We start from the raw sequence: 20,721 nt of genomic DNA on the forward strand, positions 1-20,721 counted from the left end.
TTCAAAGTATTGAGTAACTGTACATTCATTATGGCGTTTTTAAAACTACAAAACAAAAAAAATACTCAAAAAAACTTAAATCCCAACTTCTCACACCAATTCAACAGTTCATCTGTTCAGTAAATCCCTCAAATAGAATGTACTTTTGTGCTCCACAGCTCTAGTAACATGAGACTTTCGTTGTTTGAGGGACTCTGGATGATGTTGCTGGGAGGGGCCACGCTGGAAAATATTGCACATTCTTCTTCTCTCCCAAAAATGTGGGAAGAAAGTCCTGAGGGTCCGACCGGAGGAACGCCAGACACGCTCGAAAACAACACGACACAAGCCGCGACGCAGGTGGCGCTATGCAGTTGCTCAGCGGCCGTCAGACAAGTACGCGGCTTTATAAATATATGTATACAATGTGATAACTTTGGCATTCACTGACAAGGCCAAGACGGTGAGCTAACAAGATATCTACAGCCGTGACAGGACCACTCCCTCTGTAATACAAAGTGCCCCAATGTTAAGTGGGGGTAAATACTAAAAAATAAACTAAAATATTGTCAGCAATGAAGCATTTGGTGGTTGGGTCAGGAACAGGCATCTGGCATAAATAGGCCGGTACGCTTGACAATGATTGGGGATCTTGAAAGAATGACTCCACACAGTAGTAAAAACGCCTGTTCAGAGCAACGTCATTATTATTTATGATCAAAACAATGTGCACAACAACAGCCCTCAGCGGACTATGGTGAAATTAAATTATAAGCTCTGTCTAATACATATGACGCAATACAGGAAATGACTCTTCCACAAGATATTACAGTACAAAGTCCCTTCCACGCTTTCATTACAGGTGCACCATGTTATCTTTCCTGATGGAGAGCCTGGAATGTTCCACAGTACGGCAATGCACTTATCTATTGTACATGTTCGTTAGGGTGCGCTGACCGTACACTTTGAATCAGGATCCGTTTGCTTGGACAGTCCGTCTGTTTGGTTAATTATGAATGCACATCCGGGCCATAAAGATGAACTCTGGTCTGTTTGGGAAGGTGGAGTCTTGAACACAAACAGACGGAGTGCTCTTCTGTCCTTCTGAAGTGACAGTAGATTGTGCAAGTTCCGACGTTTCGGGTTCCGATATACCCAAGCCAATTGAACATGTACATTTTGACCCCATTTGGAATAATACAAAATAAAATCACTTGTAATTTTGTGTACTATGTTCAGGTAATCAACACTTTGAAAGCACAATATTCTCCGAGACGGTCAAATTTGAGGACAGTTTTAATAGGGGAAAGTCTTACCTGGATGCCAGCCTGGACGGCCATCGCTGCGATCACTGGAGTCTCACTTCTTCATTCTGTGACAACAAAAGATGAAACTAATGAAATGAAACTCAGTGACCAACGTTACAAATATGAGGCCCACTTCAAACTGGTTGTGTTTGTTCATTTTGGACTTTTCCAACGTGTGTAAAGCAATTTGGACTCAAACTCAATTAGTTGACAACTTCTACAAAAAAAGACAGACAATTGGATAATACAGCTGGACACAATCAGACTAAGAAAGTCTAAAAAGTGAAGTTCATTCCTGTTATTCATCATTGTCAATGCCTACAGTTTGTATACATTTAAGACCCACTACTGTAATTAACCCATTTGGAAAAGATGGGAACCCTCTTAGTCAAACAAAATGGTATATTTACAGAAAAAGCTTTTAAACACAACAAATGAAAAGGTGAATCTAATGAACTACCGGTAAACTAATTTTCTAATCTCAGGCCCCTCCCCATGCTCTCTCCGTGCTGGTGCGTTCACACATTAGTATAATTGGCGGCTGCGTTATTGTGGGAACAGGACTCCATAAATCACAGCTCCGCGCACACGGAACAGAAGCTCTTTTAGCCCCGAAAACAGCCCTAGAATGACCTGGGTCTAATAGGTCCATACGGTCTCCATTCAGGTTCTTTAAACTAATGCCAAACGAGTGAAGCTCACAAAATCAATTATACCTGTCTTGCCTAAAGTCTAAATCCATTTCTACGGACAGAAAGAAGGCTGTATCGGCGGCCATTTGACCACCTCGAACAACAATATCCTGTTACAGAGAGGCTCCATTGAACACTGTGGAAGTCGAAAGAGGCCCAAGGGCCAGAACTGCTGGTTGTTTGTACTTGTGATCTGTGGATGGGACCCTCAGAGGAGGAAGTGAGGCTAAGTCTGTGGCCTTTCCCATGCAAGACGTGTAGGATTAGCCCGAATCTTGACTGACCCAAATGGAAGGGGTATTTGACAAAGCCCAGTGTGGGGGGATATCCCAATAACGGTGATGATAATTTACACAGCTGAGGCAATAGGCCCTTCCCTGCTGCCACCGGCCCCAGCCCCCTCGCTCACTACAGGGAGACAATCACCTCTCTGCACCTGATGTCCCGGGACCAAAACCAATACATCTTAATCCAAAAGGCTCATTACAGATGCAGGACGAAATTAGGCTTTTGTTTCATGTCCTGGTTTAAGGCGTCTTCGCTTTACACCAAGATTTAGAAGAATCTGAAAGGTTTTATTGCAATTGTCGGCAAAAAAAAAATCACAAACTAGGAACATAAAACAATGAATAATAATAGGGTATGCTAAAATAAGGCCATGTATAATCAAATGTGCAAGAATAAAAAGGGGGTTAAAAACTAAATATATATAGCAAGATCAGAACAAAAGTGCAAACTAACAGTATAGATAAATGAAGTATTATTGACATGGATTAAGTGTAATGTAATATTTTCGTTTCTTTTTTTGTATTGAACGGAAATGTAAATAAAAGTCATTTAACTGAACAAAAATTTATAATGTAACATAAGTGAGATCTACATTCAACAGCCAAAAAAATCTATCGATGTATGGTTATGCTCAACAACACGGCTTTATACTGTTGTGGACGACGTATAATACTGTGTGTAATCGAAACGTGCAATTCCATAACAACTTCTACCAAGGCATCACACACTAATCGTTCTTCCTTGGCCCATTAATGTTTCCCAACTGAGCTTTTTTTTAAAAGTTTCCTCATGTTAAGAGCAAAAATATTTAGTAAATCATAACTAAGACAAACAAAATCACATAATAGTACAGAATGCATTTCACAGTTGACAGTTTAAGTACTTTATTCTCTTGGTGGGAGAGTGGAAACTCCCTTATTGATTGTGATCGGTCTAGTGTTGCAGACTGAAAATCCATATCTGTGGCTCTGATGTAAGAAACGGTGTCCTTGGACCGATTTCACTCACGCAATGTGTTTTGCTTCGGGGTTTTCAATGCAAAATCAACTTGCCATCACGATATAACTTTAATTGTAAGTTATGCATCAATACCATAGCAATAAGGCTCAAGTTCGGACAATTTGAGGTCTTCAATAAAACCCTCAATTTCATTTACAAACAATTACTAGTTCAATGCATCGATACCTGTTATAGCAACACAAACCCAGTCAAAATGTTCTTCATTCAGAACAACCGTCTTCTTCATAAGTTTCTACACTCAATAGCAATAACATGAAATTAGAAGCATGTTAAGTTCAAACTCATAAGAAGACAGTCAATTCCCATTCCTTGTCACCCCATGAGAGAAGATGCAAGCAGCAGCAAGCCAGTACACTAAAACCTAAAACACTTTTCAGATGACAAAACACAACACTCGCTTACCTAGAGTGCGAATCCAAGCGTACAGCTCCGGTTTTCTGCATCACAAAACTCGATCTGACCTCTTCGAATGCTGGCAAGCCCCTCCGATGTTTCTAGTGTACTTTGGCGGGACGGTTTAACGCGAGTGTGTCCTGCCCGGGTGCGCCTCCGCGAGTGAACTGACAGGACACTGTGGATGAGAGGGAGCTAGAGAGAGCGAGGAGGAGGTGGCTTGACTAATGAAGTGGCTACGCGTCGCTAAGCTCCGATCTGCCCCCCCCCCCCTGCCTCTACACCAGCCCCCTCGGTACAATCCGATAGCACCGTGGGACCCTCTCACAAAGCCCCCATTGTCTAAACGGAACCATACAAGCGGTGTTTCACAGGTCGGGAGATAGTAAAAGGAACTCCCCAATCAGTGTGCAACGGCGTGAAAGAGGAGACGAGATAGTGGAGTGGAAGAGGGCTTCACCTGTGCTGGTTGATGGGGGATAGGCAAATATATTTTCAATTTACATAACAAATTATTTTACAATTCTTAGTCATGCCATCTTTAACCCAATATTAATCAAAATTGCAATTTTAATAGACGCAAATTGCAAAGGCTGCAATTTTGTAACATTCTGTAATTTCCTCCACAAACAAAAAAAATATCCTGTTTTATTATGCATAGAATTGCCAACTCTGTGGTTTAGACATGTACATTCATGTTCTGAAATACTTGTTTATTTGGCTTATTTCAGTCTTTTTTTTTTTATTCCCCAGGGCGCGTTTAAGATGTGAACTTTGAATAGAATCCCAGTATTAGAAATCACAAATTTAATTGTAATACTGGTCAGAAAAATTGCGATTAGACATTTGTCCCAAATTGTGCAGCCCTACTACAGAAGCCCACGTGATTTTTAAAGCTTTTTGCTCACACCACCAAACTGCTAAACAGCTAAACTAGGAACTGTCCGATCTGCACATGAAAGCAAAACAGAATTTCAGATCCTTGGCGTGGGAATAAAAGGAGAACGGAGGAGACAGTGAGACAGTGAGACAGTGGTCCCTGGTCTGACGGCCCGGAGCAGGTTCTCAGATGAAGCAGTGCTGACGGAGTGAAACATGACGTCATGTTTTGGCCCCAGATGTTTGCCGCCGACAGCTGTTACGACTGTCTCTGCTCTAATGATGGAAGATCCCCTGATTATCCATGTACTGACGAGGGAAATCTTTAAATTAACTCAACAAAACAAACTAAGCCAGACAAAATGTGTGGCTGTACCAATTGTAAAAAGGATAATAAAGTGAATTATGTTTGTAGGAGAGGAACAAAAACTATATTCACTATATTTTCCGGAGTATACGTCGCACCGGAGTATACGTCGCACCGGAGTATACGTCGCACCGGAGTAGACGTCGCACCGGAGTAGACGTCGCACCGGAGTAGACGTCGCACCGGAGTAGACGTCGCACCGGAGTAGACGTCGCACCGGAGTAGACGTCGCACCGGAGTAGACGTCGCACCGGAGTAGACGTCGCACCGGAGTAGACGTCGCACCGGAGTAGACGTCGCACCGGAGTAGACGTCGCACCGGAGTATACGTCGCACCGGAGTATACGTCGCACCGGAGTATACGTCGCACCGGAGTATACGTCGCACCGGAGTATACGTCTCACCGGAGTATACGTCTCACCGGAGTATACGTCGCACCGGAGTATACGTCGCACCGGAGTATACGTCGCACCAGCCAAAAAATGCATATTAGAGAAAAAAAAAACATATATAAGTTGCACTGGAATATGAAATGCAGTTGCAAGTGTGAAATGCAGTAGCAAGTGTAAAAATAACAAATAATATCACATAAGTGGCTCCGGAGTACAAGTAGAAGTATAAATATAAGTCGAACCCCGGCCAAAACTATGAAAAAAGGTGTGACTTATAGTCCGGAGACTACGGTACTCACATTCCTTCTGTTGGTCTTGCTCTGACTATGTAAAAGCATTATAATAAAAACTAAATTGTGAAGAGATGATGTTTTGTATTCATGTTTTGCCTTCGTTTTCAGCTCAAACTTGACATTTTACTGAGACTTCCTTTCTTCAACACCACAACTACATATCTAAAAGTGGCACAGGAGGAAAGTGGACATTTGAGGGGGGGGGGAGAGCGGCTTCTTTCAACTGCCTGGTGTGACACTGATCGGACAAAGGCCAGATCTTTCACCGTGCGGACTCCAGTTGTGCTGCAGAGAACGGCCCCCCCGAGGAGACCAAAGGCTCCCACACACGCATTCAAATGTCAAACGGAGACGAGGCCCCGCACAACAGGACGGGACAGAGGCGCACAACACAATACTCCTTCTATTTAAGAGTTGAACTTGGGACCGGCCACTTAAAGTTCAACTACACCACGCACATTCTCTTACGGTCAACGTGGGGAAAAGGATTTGACAATGAGCGCTTATTTATTATTCATAAAACTTGCAAAATGGGACAGAATCTTGCACCACGATTAGAGCTGGGCTGAAAAAAAAAAAAAATTTGATTTTCCGATTTTTAATCGATTCACATATTAATGACTGATTATCGATTTGTACGTCCAAAGATCGTTTTTTTTTTTTAAATAAATAAAATAAAAATAAAAGTTATTTTTTTTTAAAAAATGGTTTGAAAAATGCTCAACGTTTACATTTTATACTTCCAGTTTCAGTACTGGCAGTGGGTGAGCAGTTTTAAAATAAAAATACTTTTGGTAGCAACCGCTTTTGGGTGAATTCTTAATTATTTTCAAGCATAATAATAATGCACTGGTTAGTGTCCCAGTAGGAATCCACTGTTGCAGATGAAGTCACCTCAATGATGTCCTCATCATTGTCCTGAATTATCTTTCTTGAAGGTAGATTGACCCTTAACCTTTTCATTAGTCTTCCATCAGTAACTACCAATACTTGTAAGATTTGCTGTTTAATATTGATATAATACTAGTTTTAATATGTTGCTTCTCTACACAGTCATGAAGTGAAGGAAACTGTTCAAATACATTTTTCATTTTTAATAACATTAACCCCCGGATCGAAACGGAAATCTGATGGAATCGGATGGAATCTGAGAAAATCGGGGGGAAAAAAACAAACGATTTTGAAACGTAAAAATCGGAATCGGATCGATTCTTGAAATTTTAATCGAAACCCAGCTCTAACCACGATATTAAACTGCCACGAGATTGTGCAAACATGACAAAAAAAAGTTACGTTGTGAGAAGACGCAGTTAAAAAAAACTGTTCTATTATGACGGCAGAAGTATACATTTTACAGAATACATAAATTTGCCTTGCCAAAAGTATACATTTAATATTCTCAACGGAACCTCCCAGAATGACAAAATCTCATCTTGTCTCCTTCCATCCTAAAATACTATACTCGAGTAGTTTTCGAACTTTTACTCCTACTTGAATAGTACATTTTACAGTGTAGAAACAGAGCACTTAAATCGAGTTTAAACCTTTCTTTTGCACACCTTAACATATTGCGTTTTCTCATTCTTGTGAATATTGCATTTGCTCATAATAATGCATAAAAACAATCATTTCACAATATATTGCTCAAGCTCATCATTATTCATTGTTCGACTGCGACATCCTCAAAACAGATTCTCCTTCCTGGATTTCCTTGGCCCAAACACTACAGCTGGAGTCTCTTTTTGGGATCGGCTTACACGCTTCCCTTTGTCATGCTCATAAACGCAGAGAAAAGAGTGCGCCACATTTGAGAAGCACGGTATTCTTGGAGCTCCCGTCGTAAATCCTCGTTCAAACAGAAGTGTGGGAATCGACAGCTACAACAAAGTCCAATTGAAATGTTAAATGTTAGCTCCCGTGACAAAAAAAAAAAACATTCGACTGATCTACTAAGCTGCATAAAGAGAGGATTATTGACCCACAAAAACATGGAATGCTGCTTTGAGACGAACAGGAAGTCTGGCCTTTGATCTTTGTTTTAGGTGATTTATTATATTGCATTGATGGAGCTTCAAATCAACATGTGTGAAAAAAGAGAACGCATGAGAACAAGTTGGATCTGGTTAGCATTTGGCAACCAATTAGTGTTAATGGGAAATTATACTCAACCAGACTGTTGGGCAACAAAATATAACTCATTCAAACAACATAAAACCTTAAAATACATCATTATCTGTATCTACCTGCGTTGCACCAATGAAATTTCCCCATGTGGGACAATAAAGGATTATCTTATTAACTTTATGAAGCCAGCAATATCATCGTTACCGTGTATAATCTCTATTGTTTCTGAATGGAAATCAATACCATACAGACCTCTTCAAGTCAAGTTTGACTCAGGAAATGATCCATTTACTGTCAATGTATGAAACCGACACGGATCAGGTTTTGCTACAGAATTCCAACTTATATTGTTTCTTGTGTGAAACCAATACTGACCAAACATGCTTCGGTCAATATTCACCAGAGCAAATATATGGCATGTCACACTAAACCAGTTTGCAGCACAAGAACAGGTTTAAAATTTCTGCATTGATAAAATACCTTCTAAATAATTGGCCAAACGGCAGATATAATATCAAACAAAAGCAAAAGAAAAATAGTTTCCTCCGTTAACCATGGTCTATGTCATAAGGTCACAAATCTGCATTTAATTTATTACATTGCAAAAATCAGATAAATGTATGATATTTGGCATTGTTTAGCTATAATCCAGTTAAATCTCTAAAATGTCTTTGTTTTGTGCCGGCGGGGGCGGGACCTTAGAGTTCCGTGTATGACCCCGGCGCGGATCTCTCTGTTTCTACGCCTCTAATCATTTAAGAGGATCAGGGCTATTCCAGACATTCCCTCCACGCCATCACAAACACAAACGCACGTGGGGCCGGCGTGCACCCGTCTGCCGCTCTGCCCCGGGGCGAAGACAGGAGGGCGCTCGTGCGGAGAAATGAGACAGATATTATGTCAGAGTTAAAAGTAGAAAGAGGTTGGTGTTAGAAATAAACACGTACGCTATAGTGAGTAGATTTGAGGACATTGGTTTGATATCGCGTCCCTGGTGGTTCCTCTTCTCGACTGTCACGGCGAGCGGCCCGATTGTGAGCAGAACGTTTTACACAAATGAGTTATCAAGACGTTTGAGCGACAACTGGAACACGGATGGTACTTTATAAGAAAGGAAAACTAATGAAGCTCACCAACACTCATGTTCAGAGATGAAGATGCAATACAGAACTTAACTAAATCAGTGTAATATAAAAAGAGTAAATTGTGATAAAGTTGGCAACAGGCACCAGCATACATCATTCAACTTACACCTATAAAAAGACTGATTATTTTAGATGTGATTAACCCAAATTTGGCCAGAGAACCGTACGCGTCTCCATTGCTGTAGCGCTCTATTTGAAGTGGACTCGGGCCAACGTACCCAAAGCACTTCTCCTCCAGCACAGTCCAGAACTCTCAGCTCTGGACCCGGGGCTCCCTCTGGAGAATACTAACTCTTTCTCTATTAAACCACTTCCTGCTGAGCCCTTTGTGTCTGCCCTTAATTACTTTCTATTGGAGGGACATTTCATTTAGAGCCAGGCCTCCCGCTCCCACTACAGATGGGGCTCGCCGTGGTGTTTCAGGGGCCAATTCATTCACTGGAACAGAATGGGAACAGTAAATATACATCAGAGAGAGAGTCTTTAATAAAAGTTTACTTCAAAAGCAGTTCACCTCCTCGTGGGGCCTGGACAAGCCGACTCATCAGTGTACCAAAGGCAAGTCCTGATTCAAGTTGGACAGAGGAGCTTAGGACATTTGTCTAAGGACACGGGACGCTGGGACATTGCCAAGTCCCTGAGAATATCGTTTAATCTGCTTTTTCACTGTCGCCCCTCGAGGCAACTACGGTTGTGATTTTGGGCGTTACAAAAATAAATGGAATTGAATTAAATTATTTACTGACAAACGCTCTCACATTCTTCTGTGAAGGTTTTATAAGACAATATTAGAGCTTAACAAGAACAATTAGTGTAGGCCAGGGGTGGGCAATTATTTTTCTCCGAGGGCCATATTGGAATCCAGGCAAGTAGCGGAGGGCCGGCCCGCGTTCATTGGTGTGAAAAAAATAATAAAAAAAATAAATAAATATCAAATAAAATATCACTTTTCTGTCAAATATAGGCTATTGAATCTATTATTTAATTCATTTCACATCATATTTATTAAGGATACAAGTACAGACAGATGCCTGAGAACAAAAAAGGAAAAAATCCGGGCCGGATTATAAAGACAAACGGGCCACATGTGGCCCGCGGGCCATAGTTTGCCCACCCCTGGTGTAGGCTCATGTTTATTAGTTCCTCAAGCCAGTCCTTTCCACTTTCTTTTAGAAAGCTGGAGGATCTGAGGCCCAGCCCAATCACAGCTGTTGATCAGACTCTGCATGTCAAAAATGGATGACAGGGATGGAGCCGACTATCTGCACTTAAATATGACTTTTACATTGAACTTAAAGGGACAAATTCACCAGACACTGGGACAGTTGAGACATGATACATGGGAGACATATGCCTGACTGACATTTTACTTTCCGGGTTAATTCTTTGGGCAACTCCATTTCCTTTTTGTGTCCTTAATGGGGGCGTTCTCGACTCTCCATGCACAAACTTGACTCTTATTTGGCCTGGAGGTGCTTTGACCTGCTTGTCACCATGAACATGTTCCTTTGGCTGTAATATGCCACAATGTGGCATACAATTTATTTATATCCATGGAGAATGTTCCATAGTATGTTTTTAACTTTCCCTTTCCATGTAATTATGCAGACGCCACGACTAGATAGTTATGTAGTGTTGCTTTAATTGTCCTGTTCGTCGTGACACATAAACAATCTAGCTTTGTAAAGAATAGAAAGAGTTTGTGTTGCTGACAGTAAACCGTTCTCTTCTCGTGACTCATGAAGTGGTCAGTGGTCATTTGGCACAGGTTTCTGGCACAATATAAGTGCTGGTGTCAATTTGAGTTTGCTCATTAAAAATAAATGGAGATATGCTTCACGTATGGCACCACAACACATCAACAGTCTGTTGTTTACAAAGAGGTCGCCATGGTTATTTTTGTTGTGGTTACCATGGATACACTCAAACTCTAGTCCTCACAACCCTCAAAGGGGCAGATTTTAGCTGGAGGTCCAAAAGCTTCTTTAGTCCATGGGGACAAGCAGGTGATGCCACCAAACCATAAACTGATTCAATAAATGCAACATAGACACGTTTATACCAATATAAACAATGGAGCATTCGCAATTTGCAAATATTTTCATGAGATAAGCAGCAGAAAAGTTACATAGTGCACCTTTAATGAGAATAAATGCTTGGGTTTTGTTCATCAATACTTTTGCATAGGTTTTCTTAATGGAAAATAGTTTGATTTTTGTTTTCCCCCAGTTATGCTGGAGGCCAAAATGCAAATTCAGGATTTCAGGAGCCTCCATGTGGTAGCCTCCGGGCTACACATTTGTACGTCATAGCAGCAGGCCTGACTTTATGATTGAGATCTGCCTTCATCCATTCATTTCCTATTACCACAGATTTCACGAAATTCTGCACTTCATTATGTAAACATCCGGTCTTTGATTGACATTGTTCAAAGCGCTCGTTCTTGCAGTGGAGGAGCGGTTAAAGCCCCTCCTGAAGAAGCCACCTGCCCAAATCCCATTTGATTTGTTGATGTTAATCCAGGGCCTGCTCCTGCTGCAAAGCCCCCTCTGCTGACTCAAGACCAGCAGACGTTAGGCTCTCATCTCCAGGCCCAGCGTTGAACTGGTGAAAATGGAACTGGTGTGAGTCCTTTTTATCACATCTTGAGTGTAAAAGCTGATCTCACAAAACTTTCCCCAAACACAAGATCTAATCACTTATTGCATCTGCCCAAAACAAGAGCCGAGCCAAAACAAGCATTTTCCAACCCACTGCGCTTATTACAGTCATTTAACTTTAGTTTAAGTTCAACAACAGATAACATCCAGTGAGCATTTCCATGTTACAAGCTGGGACAATTTGTTCATTAAAACATCAACCGCAACCAAACAAAATAAATAAAAAAGCACGCGCACAATAATTTGTACAAACTGGCTTGAAATACTGTTCTGTGAGGTAGTGTTAGAAATAGTAAACTGTTTGGGAACACACACAGCTTTTATCACAGCTTTTTCAAATGTCAAAGTGAATCTGGGACTGACCTCGCTGCAGGATTCTACCTCTGGGTTAAATCTCAGACTCTGCTTTGACATTTAGACCCGACTTGGACATGAATTGTGTGAATTGTAATTTGTAACATTTTGTATGTAATTAGTAAACTTAACAAATGCATAATACGGTTTTAATGCCCCGATGTCTCCTTCAGTCTGAATCATGAGCCCTTTGCTGAGTCAGTGTGCTTTAACCTGCTGCAGTCTGGCTTTGTGCCAATGAGAGCCGTTTGTTCCACACATTCCCCACACAGAGCCCTGAGTAACTAATGGCACCAAGACTTTCTGAGCTGGAAACAAACAGGGGCAGTTTGAAAATCAACAACAAATTCACTTTCAAACTAACAACAAACCAGTCTTTTTTATGTCAAGAGTCAGGATTTGTTTTAGTCAGAAACTTTGGTGACATCAGCTAGCAACAGCACATAACTTTATGGACACAAAATCAATCCTATGCAAACTATCACAACTAGTATTATACATTATACTGCTATTTAAATAGAAAATAAAACATGTTCCTCAAGATATTATATAATGACAACATCAGTATCATAATATTTCCAGTTAAGTTATTAACCCAGTTTGGTTTTCTCACATAGAACTCAAAAACTCTGCATAAATCATCTACAGAACTTGATGGACAACCTGGACAACCTCTGATTTACCCCCAGTTTTGTCGTCTAAAGTTCAGACTATCACTTACAAACACATTTTAAACACTATGCTTCTTAACAAAAGGTCATTCTCCAAAGGTCAGACTGAGGAGATAGTGAGGTCATGGGGCGATGCAGCTCAGCCCAATTATCTGGGATTGTAGTTTGCCTAATACTCCCAGTTATTGTGCGTAAATGTAGAGGAGCTTTAAACCAGGGGCACCTTTCACCTTAATCAGTCTTAGCAGAGAAACACATGCTTTCTGAGGGTCCACGGAGAGCTTTGTGGAGAACTGTCCCATGTCTTATGTGTGTGCGTTTCAGAGACTTTTCTGAATTCTGAACATAGTCGACCTTTATTCCTAAACCTGAAGCGTGCTGAAGCATGCTCTTATCCAAAGAGTGGAGTTAGATAAAAGCGAAGAGGTTAACGGGTTCAGGACGTGTTCTCTGAAATAAATTGTACTGATTGTAGTAGAAAAAGCTTCAGTTGTAGTCATCTGGACTCAGTGTGTACTGATTGTAGTGTTTGGGATACATTGAAAAGGTGTTTTATGAGTTAAACTATAACTATAATGGAACAACAGATTTGTAAGCAAATAAAGTGAATTAGAGCTTTGCAATTAATCGAATTGTAATAAAGATTGAGATTTAGTCATCTCTAATTGTGAATGATATTCCTTTCCTCTGTCTAAAGCATGTGGTTTGGAGCAAAGTTCAAGACATTTTACTTTTTTGAAAGGCAATTATCTCATTTAACAATCTCATTTATGTCTATTGTAAGCCATTTTTAATAGTTTTTATATACAACAACATAAAATCTAAACAAAAATGATGGTTAACAGTATAAAACAAAATATATTATCCTCAAAATGTTGCATTCCACAGGAAATGAAACAAATAAAAGAGTGATACTTTTATTTGTCACATAATCAAGCTTTAAAATGAATATAACTTCCTCAAAAGTTGAACAAATAAATGGAAAAGCATGACCCCCACAACCTGTTGCCAATGTCCAAACATTGATCGTTTGCGCACATGACAAACAAACCCACCTCTCAGTTTGAGTGATGGGGGAGAAAGTAAAACACAAAAAATGAGTGTGATTATTTGCTCTTCTCACCCGTCTGTGTTAAGTGCAAACAAGGACCATCACCAAGCCGAAGTGGACCAATATATTATCAACGAAGAAGGGAATAGACCCGTGTTACTCTGGGAAACATGCCGTGGACTACATCAAAGATCTATTGACAATTCTTGGTATTTAGGTGTCTTTAGGTGTGTCTGCGTGTACTCCTCATGTGTTGGTTTTCTTTGGATACTCTCGACTCGCGTAAATCTGAAATATGCCATTTTCATTCTTAACTTCATTGCTAGGAACTATACATAAGAGTCCAAATTGGTCTACTGCGGTCCATGAGTAATACATGAGTCTTTGGAAAAAAATAAAGATTGTCGTTTCGGATTAATGAGTAAAAATGGCAAAATAGCATGTAGACCTATGACAATATTAAACAAACTTTACATGTTTAACTATAGCCAGAATTAATCCGCCGCCACCAACAATTAATAATTCATCCCATGGTTTTCTCCAGTCAGATAAACCCCCCCCCCCCCCGCCCTGCCCTGCCGTTAGCTGTATCCTAAATAAATGAAGGCTAATCCACGATTTCATTCTACTGTCCATTGTGTCCGGGGCAGCGGGTCGGTCCATATGTGCCACGCGCACTTTACCTCATTAAGCCTCTTTGTCTCAGGAGCGTGTATCTTAACTTTACAGGGCTTTGGCAGACCCCCACACGGCAGACCCGATGCCAGAGATCAGCAGATGGTTCATTATGACGGAACTGGGATGTGTGGACCGAGCGACAGCATTTGTATAGGGAATAAACAACAATTACACTTGTTTAAAACAGCACTTAAATACAGCTAAGCAGGTTTTACTAAGCTAAACCTGAACAAGGTAAGGCAAGTTTATTTGTAGAGCACATTTCATACACAAGGCAATTCAAAGTGCTTCACACAGCAGGAAAAATGCATTCAAATCACAAAGAAATGACAGAAACAGAAATACAATAAAATTAACTAAATAAAAAACACCTAGCCAAATCCAAATTTATCGGACCACATTGGCAGGCATTCCAGACACTCTTTCCCATATTTATTTGACACTGCAGCATGACAGGCGTCTCCGGGATGGACACATCACTTTTAGATTGATTTGTTCCCATATCTAAGCGCTCTCTGCAAACTGCACACGTCTGTGCCGAGCGCATGTTTCTTTCACGACGACTCTCTCGTCGACACTTCCACCTGATGTGTGGCGTTTTGTTTCTTTACCGACGGACCTAGTCTTGTCTGCCCCGCCCTAGATTTAGCTTTAGCTAAACTAATTGTCTCAGACAAAACTCAACCAAAGCTTTAGTGTTAAAACTTGGCTATTGGTCAGTGGCACTTCCTGGGCTTTACAGTAGGCTTAGTGCTGACTGACATCTGACCAGCGTGTGTTCGGACCCTGTCCCCAGGCACCTGCCATGAGCTGCGCTTGGACACCAGCACAATGGGCTATTGTGTCCAGCTAAATTATTTACATGTTCAAATGCAAATCGTATCTAAATAGTAGTTTTAGAATTGTAGAGAATTTCTCTAAAGAAATTGAATAAATTTAAAAAAGGTGCTATTTTTAAGCTAAAATTTAAAGGTGTAGGGTACTACCTCAAAATAGTCCCAGATACATCTTTTAGTATTTAAAATGTCAAAAATAAATAAAGAATAAATAAAATAAAAAAGGGTAACGTGTAAATGATTTAAGACATAAAAAAGAAGAGTGCAAAGAGAAATCCTTTCAGTCATATGCAGCTAAACAACTGTTTTTAGCTTAGATTTGAACATCGTCAGAGTAGAAGCTTGTCTCACATCTTCAGGAAGACTGTTCCAGATCTTAGCTGCATAAAACTGAAACGCAGACTCCCCATGTTTAGTCCTAACTCTGGCACCAGCAGGAGGCCGGTCCATGTTTAGTCCTGACTCTGGGCACCAGCAGGAGGCCGGTCCATGTTTAGTCCTGACTCTGGCACCAGCAGGAGGCCGGTCCATGTTTAGTCTTGACTCTGGCACCAGCAAGAGGCCAGTCCATGTTTAGTCCTGTCTCTGGCACCAGCAGGAGGCCGGTCCATGTTTAGTCCTGACTCTGGCACCAGCAGGAGGCCGGTCCATGTTTAGTCCCGACTCTGGACACCAGCAGGAGGCCGGTCCATGTTTAGTCCCGACTCTGGACACCAGCAGGAGGCCGGTCCATGTTTAGTCCTGACTTGGCACCAGCAGGAGGCTGGTCCATGTTTAGTCCTGACTCTGGGCACCTGCAGGAGGCCGGTCCATGTTTAGTCTTGACTCTGGCACCAGCAAGAGGCCGGTCCATGTTTAGTCCTGTCTCTGGCACCAGCAGGAGGCCGGTCCATGTTTAGTCCTGACTCTGGTACCAGCAGGAGGCCGGTCCATGTTTAGTCCTGACTCTGGCACCAGCAGGAGGCCGGTCCATGTTTAGTCTTGACTCTGGCACCAGCAAGAGGCCGGTCCATGTTTAGTCCTGTCTCTGGCACCAGCAGGAGGCCGGTCCATGTTTAGTCCCGACTCTGGCACCAGCAGGAGGCCGGTCCATGTTTAGTCTTGACTCTGGCACCAGCAAGAGGCCGGTCCATGTTTAGTCCCGTCTCTGGCACCAGCAGGAGGCCGGTCCATGTTTAGTCCCGACTCTGGCACCAGCAGGAGGCCGGTCCATGTTTAGTCCCGACTCTGGCACCAGCAGGAGGCCGGTCCATGTTTAGTCCTGACTCTGGCACCAGCAGGAGGCCGGTGCATGTTTAGTCCTGACTCTGGCACCAGCAGGAGGCCGGTCCCTGAGGTCCTCAGAGTCTGAGATGGTTCATATGGCACTAACATGTCCAAGATGTACTTTTGTGCTAGGCCATGGAGAGACTTGTACACAAGCAGAGCTGCTTTAAAGTCTATTCTCTGAGCCACAGGAGCCAGTGCAGAGACCTGAGAACAGGACTAATGTGCTCATACTTCCTGGTTCTAGTCAGGACCCGAGCAGCAGCGTTCTGGATGTACTGCAGCTGTTTTACAGCTCGTGTGGAGAGGCCAGTGAGCAGGCCGTTAGAGTAGTCTAATCTACTGGAGACAAAACGCATGGATAAGTCTCTCCAAATCTGGTTTAGACACTATATTTTGGATTTTGGCAATGTTTTTTGGATGGTAAAAAGCTGCTGTTATTGAATTGATGTGGATGCTCAAGTCTGAGTCCATTATTACCCCCAGATTTCTAACTTGGTTTGTAGGTTTCAGAGCGAGACTCTGGGGGTGACCATTAACACTTTCTCTTTTTTTTCTGTGGGACAAAGACAATTATTTCAGTCTTGTCCGAGTTCAGCTGGAGAAAGTTGTTTTGTATCCACACACTGATCTGTTGGATGCAGTGTGTGAACAACACTTTTCCAATTTAAAATGACACCGAAGAAGCCCTGTACAGACGGGACCCCCATGCCTCCGGACCAGCGTCACAACTTGTTCTGATCAAGTTAAATTAAAAACACACACAATTGTAGCCACGTTTAATTGAGAGACTACAGGAAGTACCATAAAAAGGGACTCAACCGTTTGAACTGCTGAGAATTACCAATCAACTGATGGCTCTAAAATCAATACAGACAACAAGAGGGTTCTGGCACAATTTAATAAATGCAAAGATAAGTTTAATGCCATCTGTGGAACATTCCCCCTCAGAAAGGTTACACGTGGCACCTTGTAAAAGTAAGTTGTCTCTCATTTCCTGGTCAGTGTCGTCTTTCACTTTGCCTCAAACAAAACTAAGTGTCAAAATATTCTTTCCGTCAGAGAGAATTCAATGACATCTCAATTTTCATTTAACAAAATAAATATTTGCCATCATCGCTTGGCATCTGATTCAACTATTCCAAATATTTGCATTGACAAAAGGCAATTATTTAATTATTGGCATACATTTGTCCACCACCAATAACTGTTACCAACACAAAGCCAATATGTCATCTAAATCCTTGTCGGCGGCAGGCCATTTCAAGAGCCAAAACAAGTCCAAAAAGAATAAACCTATACATTTTCTTGGCGTTGTCTGTCTGAGGAAACACCTGCCTTTACCTCATGTCTTTTCCTTTAACAGGAAAACAAGACTCAATACACTTCATATTGTGTCAGAGATAATCCTTATAGCACAATGGGTCGCCCCTCGTCACACACGTTCTCCCTGATTCAATTTGATGTTAAATGATTTTGATTGTGTTAAAATTTGCAAAAAATAGATATATTTAAATATGTATTAATTTAATCCAATAATAAACATACCAATAGGTTGAATTCATGTTTCAAGCCTTCTTACTAACTCCCTATTACTTTGCAGATGTAGTTCGCTCTACAAATATTTAATCAATTATTGACTATACCGGTAATTTGAAACGGGCAATTATGTACTCCAAGATATTGAATATTTGCATTAGGACAATATTGTACAAGATCCAGTGAGTTCTTTTACAAACTCTGATCCACTTACCTGTTTGAGCCAATCATATTACTGAACGCTGCATGGCCCATTCTGAAGGCTTATGTGAGCAGAACTGTCACGTCAAATGGTTCCGATTGGTTTAGTTCAACCATCCATGCTCCAACAGGACAGAAGATTCAGAGGCTCGTGTTCCAACAATATCAGAACACTCGCCTACCTGTCCAAATTGCTTTCTACTGTTCTAGGACTGCAAGCCATTTGAAATATTAAAAAAAGCGCAAAAACTACATTCATTAGAATCAGAAAAGGTGTATTGCCATTGCCAATGAAGAGAATTCACAAACATAGGAACTTGTTTTGGTGATTCGGTCTAAATCTAAAGTCTGATCTAAAGTCAAAAAAGGGCATGCACTAAAGAAAAACAATTTAAAATCTACTATAGGATTAAAATAGGCTTACTATGTACATAATTAGTGCAGTAAAATTCACAGTTGTAGTGCAGAAAGTGAACAGTGCAGTGAGTGAGTGACTGTTTGAATTAGTTAAAGTGACAGGTGTTTAATAAACTCTGGCTGGAAATGCATGAAATCTGCATGTTGTGTTTATTGAATGGTGTGGAAGTCCAGCAGCTTCCTCTGCAGCATATAAATAGCCAGAAGATGGATTGCACACGTCATAAGCAATCTAATCAAGCATCCTTTTCTTGCACACTTGCTCTTGTCTGCCTTCTAATCCAGCATGGACTTGTAGAGCCACTTTTATTTTCAAGAGAACCCTAATTAAAAAGTCTGAGCAGCTCTACATACATACCAAATACTAACTCTCCCTGAACAACCTGCATTGTATCTGGCTTGACAACTTCTAGCCCTAATTGTGACTAATTGTTATCACTGACTAATAATACTTGATTTAAAGCACATATTCAGTGACATTTCTGCACATTTGAACACACTTCTTGGGACATAAAATTACCACAAGGTCGCTCAAAATGCTAATGATAATTCTGTTGCTAAAGCGTTGCTAGGAAGCACGATTCACTCATGGATTTTGGGGGAGAAAAAACAACAACTTTCACTTTGCCAATAAGTGGATAAAATGACACTTACACATGCTCACCAGAACGCTCTTTGGAGAGATGGTCGTCTGGGAAAAGCGGTGCGCGTCGTTCGTCCGTCTCGATCGCGTTTATCCTTGTGGAATTCTTTGGTTAACATAGCAGTTGTTCAGTTGGGTTACTCATGTTCTCCGCGTGTAGTGTTTTGTAGGAAGCGCTGTTCGAACCGGCCAATCAGAGGACGGCGTTTGGGTGAAAGGGGCGGGCATGGGGGCGGGCTTGGGGGCGGGCCGTGCGCTTCACCTGGGTGTCGCGCGCCGCCACATAGAGGCCCTTTCATTCATGCAAAAGTAATGCACTTATTGAAAAGAACGTGTGTTTACTTCTTGGACGACCGTCTGAGCTGGAGGCAATATCTACAACTAAAATGAACGATTTGTAAAGAAAAACAAGTGCAGCAATCCTCCCTGAAATGTAATTATAAAGCAATCAATAAGTAAACAAGAACTTTTGGTCATTCTTTCTGTGCTTCTACACGGTCATCTTAAAAATCTACCTCTGAAAAATGACTTTCATTACTTTATACAGGCCTATGGGTCAAAATATGCTGTTAATAAAAACATAGTTTACTGAAAATATTCATAATAATAACCTACTGATTGATTTACTGGTGTGTGGGAAGCGTCTTTACGTGTCCTGAAAACTGCTTGCAATAATATGTCTTCTGCTTTTTCTTTGTCTCATTATTATTAGAATTATTTCTACATAAACTGAGTTAAGAGTTGATGAGAATATATTAGCATCATCTTTCCTTTGAGATCTGCAGACAGCTGAGACGACTGTAACTAAAAGCATGTATTGTTTTCACTTTTGCCATTCAAAACCATTAATCTCAACAAGTGACTGTTTTTTTTAGAACATGTTTGTATTGTATTTCAGACCCAGAGTGTTTGTGCAGATGAGCCATGGCAGTGTCTACTTCCAACTTTTGATTATAAATACTTGAAAGAGCCGGTCAGCTGCCAGTGCCCCTCAACCAGCTGACTTCCTCAAGTTGATATTGTTCTGATGGCTATCACAACAAATGCAAAAGACTGTTTGAACTTAGTGACAGAGGTTTTGGCCCGAGTCTCTTATGTGCTGGAAATGCTTTTTTTTAAAAATACTCTTTAGTTACAGAAGAGTAGTGTACTTTTACCTATTCTACCATAACAGGCTGGTTTAAAGCTACTGCTGATTAGATCATTATGTATAACAATTGGCAATTATTTTTCTTTGATAAGGCCGTGAGACAACGCTGAAAAGACACCCAACATAATTAAAAGAACAATGAGACATGGCGTTTAGATTCACAACTAAAAGGGTTTTGTCTGACTTAATGTACATTATTCTTCTGTTTTATCATAATTTTACTTCCTATAGCCCCCTGAGGGTCTGTGCATGGACGTTTGTTTTTCCTCAAGACTTCAATCTTCTATTCTGACCAAGATGTAGACAAGGAAGAACTGGTCTTAATTGAATTATGGCTTTCTGGAGGCAGTTTTGAACGAGGTGTCGGTGGACCTGT

General features: G+C 41.1%; 1 protein-coding gene across 2 annotated transcripts in view; it reads right to left on the bottom strand.

Annotated features, from left to right (window-relative positions):
- gas2l3 (growth arrest-specific 2 like 3) overlaps nt 1-19,342 on the bottom strand; it is a 35,696-nt gene extending 16,354 nt beyond the window's left edge. The window contains exons 1-2 of one of the 2 annotated variants that reach the window (XM_072454948.1): nt 19,217-19,342; nt 1,296-1,351 (exon numbers count right to left, since the gene is read on the bottom strand). In XM_072454948.1, the coding sequence (XP_072311049.1) occupies nt 1,296-1,319 (24 nt within the window). In that variant the 5' untranslated portion in view covers nt 1,320-1,351; nt 19,217-19,342. Of the gene's footprint in view, nt 1-1,295; nt 1,352-3,688; nt 3,871-19,216 lie in introns of those variants that run through there. The other variant, XM_072454947.1, reaches the window with a different exon arrangement.
- Nucleotides 19,343-20,721: the final 1,379 nt, after the last annotated feature.

This window comes from Eucyclogobius newberryi, unplaced genomic scaffold (genome assembly GCF_026437365.1).
Source record: "Eucyclogobius newberryi isolate DKJ021-1_F unplaced genomic scaffold, fEucNew1.0.hap1 SCAF_2, whole genome shotgun sequence".
Taxonomy (NCBI): Eukaryota; Metazoa; Chordata; class Actinopteri; order Gobiiformes; family Gobiidae; genus Eucyclogobius; species Eucyclogobius newberryi.